Source organism: Gastrolobium bilobum, unplaced genomic scaffold (assembly GCF_033153095.1).
Source record: "Gastrolobium bilobum isolate Gb01-03AN ecotype WA unplaced genomic scaffold, APGP_CSIRO_Gbil_v1 utg911, whole genome shotgun sequence".
Taxonomy (NCBI): Eukaryota; Viridiplantae; Streptophyta; class Magnoliopsida; order Fabales; family Fabaceae; genus Gastrolobium; species Gastrolobium bilobum.
Window position 1 is genome coordinate 1 of NW_026897023.1, and position 5,024 is coordinate 5,024.

A 5,024-nucleotide genomic window follows, 5' to 3' on the forward strand; every position below is an offset into this window, starting at 1 on the left:
AATTTATGAATGGTGTTTTGTTTATCTATTATGTGATTGTATGAAGTTGTCTTGATTAATTCTTCATGTTGATAAATAGTGTAGAACATACATGTTTACATTGTTTCTCTATTTTTGACAACTTCATCATTAGTGTTCTAGTAGTCAAGACATTGATGCTAGGATTCTGATGTGGTCTTAAGACCTTAGTGAGTAATGCATGTATTAAGAAAGGGATCACCAAGACATTGGGGTTTCTGATTAATGTGTCTATCAGGGTAGTAAGACATTACATCTTGAGATGATAAGAAAAAGGTTGATCAACATCACATAGTAGATACTCATCATGGAAATTGATTCATCCATAAATTCATTCTTGAGAGAAATTGATATCTGACTACTTGCTTTAAATTATATTCACACTTTATCTGTTTATCAATTCTTTAATTTTATTCAAACTAAATTTCTGGTGACAAGAAATAAATGCAATTTATAATCTTTTGGTTGATTCAACTGAACAACATTTGGTTAGTCAGTGCTTGACATAATTCCTCGTGGGAACGATCTTTACTCATCATTTTATTACTTGTTTGACTAGTGCACTTGCTAAATTTGACAACAAGCAGCTCCAAGGGTGGCCCTCGACTAGAAGAAGCAGTCAGTGAAGATAGACGCTTGATGAATGAGCTGTTGGTCTGATATGCTTTTCCCTTTAAAAATAAGGTTGTTTCTTTCCTTCCAAATGAACCAGTAGATTACTCCAAAGAGAGTTTGGATTTATCCATTCCCGTGTATTGATCTTTCAACCAGACCTCAGCCAAGAACACTGAAGCGGCCGAAATGCCAGCAAGGTTGCAAGTAACCCGACACCTAAGACCACAGCCTGACACTGAGCTTAGACCCTGCCACAGGACTGAGGAGCCATTCCTTGAAGAAAGGCATGTAGGGAAACCCCAAGCAGAAGTTAACTAAATGGAATCTCCATAAAGTGGACCTAGACGCAATCGAAGTGCTAGAATGAGCATTACAACCCGACAACCTGAACCCTCAAACTGCCGAATCGGAGGCAACTGTTATGGCCCCACCTTATGGGCCCATATCGTAATAGCTTGTGACAGATAATCATCTAAGAGAGAAATAAGGAAGCAATCCTATCAAATAAGATATTAATCTTATATCACTAACGGATTGAATATTAGGCCCCAATAATTCCAAGAGGTCTAGAATTCAACTTCAACCAGGTAACTCATCTATAAATAAGGAGTTAAGTCAACCAAGTACATTCTCTGAACTCCATACTCTCTTAGTTGTTGTGTCCACATGTCACGCCTTTCGCTATACATCATTATTATTGTCCACAATTATATACTATCCCTTGCGCGTCTCTTCACTCATGAATATTGATTCATGATATAATTACCAACCACGAACATCCTAAACCTCTCCGATTGAACAAATTGATAGTTACTTTTTCAGTTATCATTGATATCAATTTGATAGTTGATAACAATTTTATATTTACTTAATTAATATGTTATTTTCCAATTATTGAATTATAATTAATATCAATACCAACAGAATGCCATATAATGGAAAACATTTGATTATAATTAATATCAAATCAACTTGCAAGACCAGATGTAACAGTTACATTATAACAAAGAGGCTGTTTTCCTCATCCAATCCATAATTTTACCTTGGTTCCATACTCAACTTTATTTATTTTTTTTACAAATATATTTTTTTGTGAGAATTTTCGGGTAAGATTTAATTCAAGATTTATTAATCAATTTTTTCGGAAGAAATAGTGTCCATATCATTATAAAAAAAAGAAAGTACTCAAATTAAAGATTACAATATATAATTTATGTGAGTGTAATATATGTTGTGAGACAAATAAAAAAAAAAGAGGTACATTTTTTTATGTGAATGTAACATGAGAGATAAATCTAAATCTCATGCAATATAAAAAAATATGATATATATGTCGTGAGACAAATAAAGTAGAATCCACTTATTTACCAAAAAAAAAAGTAGAATCCACTTATTTTTAAAATAAGAAAAAAAAATAGGCATATCTCTTTATATAAATGTAATATAAGAGATAAATCTAATACAACATAAGACCCATACTTAATATCATAAAGTATCTGTAATGAATTAATCAGATATTATCTATCGACACATTCTCACTTTGACTTATATATAGGTTAATAATTGACTTGAGCCCCACGTCATAAAATTAAAGAAGTTATTGAAATTGTTACTAAATTCTTTTAATAAAAAATTAATCAACATGATTAAAAAAAAAACTGTCTTAACTGTCGTTTCAACCGAATGCCTATTATTCAAAAAAAATTAAAATCGAAAATCAAATAAAAATTACAATTATAAAGGTTATATGATACACCTTAGTTGCAATACCTCTGTTCCGTAAATAAATTGTTGTGCATTGAATATGAAATTGTTACAATACAATTCTTAGTGGAAATTATTTCATGGATTTTACAAATTAAACTATTTCATGAAAGGTATTTAATTTGAACTTGATTAAAAAAACAAACATGAGACCAATCATATTTAGAAAAAAAAATCAAGAATTTTGTGCACCAAAATTTGTCTTTTTTTAGCCACAAGATTAATGGGATACGGATCCACTAGATTAACTAGTGTATCTATTTAACAAGATCATATTATGTGAAAAATATGAAAAAATTTAATCATTTATCGTCAATAGACAACAATTAAAATGACAATGCTATCTTTTGTTATTTATGAGCTTTATCATTAAACGTGTTATCAATTGATTTGTGGAATGACTAAAATTTTTCATTATCATGTTAAGAAGGGACATGAAAGGATCCATTCCTACCGTATGGTGGTCATTGTCCATGGAAGTTCCAAAAAGTAAAAAGCTACCCATCTTACTTATAAGTTCAAACAAACCAAAATATGGATGTTATTATTATTATTATTATTTACAAAACCCTTAACAATTTAATGTGTACAAGAAATTAAAGTAGCAAGTTTAAACCCCGTAAAAACAAAACAATAAAAAGTATACAAGAAATTATAGTAGCATGTTTAAGCCCCTAAAAACAAAAAGCAAAGAGTACAAGACCCTTAAAAACTTAAGGAACAAGACCAATGGAAAATCATAAGTAGGATGGCGATAACCTCTCCAATAAAAATTCATGGTAAAATGTATTGGGAAGCATTTGGATCTCTTCTTCTTGGACTAAGAATCCATTAGCCTCTCTCATCTGCAACGAAAATAACTCTGGCCAAGTCATGGTGAGATCATCATCTTCTTGTTTCTTATATACGAACTCAGTTCTACTCTCCAGCTTCATCCTCTTGTCTCCACAATCAACTTTGTTTCTTGGTTCGTGATGAATGTCTTCCACTGAACTAACATTCTTATCTTCCTAAAACAGAGAATCCAAGAAAACAAGTTTAAAGAGATGTGTGATCAACTTGTATAAATTATGATCAGAATCACTAAATTGTAAAAAAAAAATAATCAAAATCGTGAAAAAGAATGACACACCATTCTTAACTTTCTTTATAATTCTAAAATTTTCTCTTTTAATATATATTTTTAAATTTTATCTAAATTAAATATATAACACCCCTTAAACTTTCAGATATTTTTTTATCTAAATATTTTAAATTTTATTAAAATTTTCGTTTAATTTAACAAATATAGCACAGTACTTACATATACGGTGGAAGCTTCGAGTCCAAGAACAACTCTCTTCCTCGGTTGGGTTACAGCGATGTCTTCTTGTCTAGTTCTTTTCACACCTTGTTTTTTGTGAAGATCATGTCTTAGATTCTTTCTAAATCTGCATAAAACATAATTGTCGGCCTACATACAAGATAGATATGATATTCAATTAACGTTTGTAAAACCGAAAAAATATCAAGATTCTTAAAAGAGAACAAGAAAATTTTTAATACAAAAAGATACAAATAACAACAATGGAGTACGCAGAGCGCGCTTACTAATGGATTTTCTAACAAGGATGAATCAATTCTATATTCATACAAGATCCAAGCACCATCATGGTTGGTGCCACTCTTTTCAAATCGTAAACGTCTCCTTGTTCCAATACATTGCATCGTGCCACTGGCCATAATATTTTTTCCACTGTCTTCAGCTTCCCATGAACCACATCCAATGGTGCGAACAAAGCGTGAGCTAGTGGGAAACTTTTTCTTTAAAGTGGTTAAGAAGTAAAGATCAGTTCCACCGTAAGAGTTGGAACTTCCAAAGGCTTCCCAAATCTCCCAAGGGTTCTTTTCACCAAATAAGTCATATTCAAGAATCGAAACATCAGTTGGCAATGGTTTCCCATTGACCTTATTGTAAAGAAACAATTGGATGAGTTCATCATCAGTGGGTTTGAACTCTTTCCTTGAACACGAAATATGAGTCATCGAATCTTTGATAATTTGCATATAGAATTAGAAAGAATGTAAGAGAAACAGAGTAGATGAACAGAGGAAGAGAACCATAAGGAAGCTTTGTATATATAGTGGGTTTGATATAATTACGCGATCATAAATATTCTGAATCTTGTGGTTATTTTAGTTGACTAGTTTCCTTTTTTTGATTCGTCTCAAGGTATCCTTAGCCACAGCCGAAGACTAGTTTCCTTTTTTATTTATAATGATATCAATTTGGTAATTACATTTCAGTTACAGTTGATATCAATTTGATAGTTACCGTTGATATCATAGTTTCCGTTTTTTGATTGTAATGGACAATCAATTAATATCCTAGTTTGCAATTAGTTAATATTGTTGCAAGAGTTATTTGTTATATTTTTACCTAATTTTGTTAAAAGGTAATATTATTAAATAAGTTGAAGAAATAAATAATTAAATAAATAAGTTATGAATGATTGAATTATGATTAAAAAAATTAAAAATGATCAAAAAATTTATTTCTTTACAATTTCAAATAGATTTGGTGTATATCTGAATATGAATATATAATAAATAAATAAGACAAGAAGAATAAAATTTGAATTGAAAAA

The 5,024-nt window shown here is 30.4% G+C and overlaps 1 protein-coding gene across 1 annotated transcript; it reads right to left on the bottom strand.

Moving 5' to 3' along the window:
- Positions 1 to 3,134: 3,134 nt before the first annotated feature.
- On the bottom strand, positions 3,135 to 4,422 carry LOC133303512 (NAC domain-containing protein 2-like). Its single transcript, XM_061503432.1, has 3 exons — positions 3,988 to 4,422; positions 3,701 to 3,850; positions 3,135 to 3,407 (listed from the first exon to the last, which is right to left on the bottom strand). The coding sequence occupies exons 1-3, from the start codon at positions 4,420 to 4,422 to the stop codon at positions 3,135 to 3,137; spliced, it is 858 nt and encodes a 285-aa protein (XP_061359416.1).
- Between the last annotated feature and the right edge of the window lie 602 nt (positions 4,423 to 5,024).

What these genes read in the sequence shown, in the direction of transcription:
- LOC133303512 (XM_061503432.1), bottom strand. Translation starts at nt 4,422, where the DNA reads ATGACTCATATTTCGTGTTCAAGGAAAGAGTTCAAACCCACTGATGAT. An exon ending in CCTTGTTAGAAAATCCATTA is followed by an intron (nt 3,851 to 3,987) that starts GTAAGCGCGCTC and finishes TCTTGTATGTAG; the next exon opens with GCCGACAATTATGTTTTATG. An exon ending in TCGAAGCTTCCACCGTATAT is followed by an intron (nt 3,408 to 3,700) that starts GTAAGTACTGTG and finishes TCTCTGTTTTAG; the next exon opens with GAAGATAAGAATGTTAGTTC.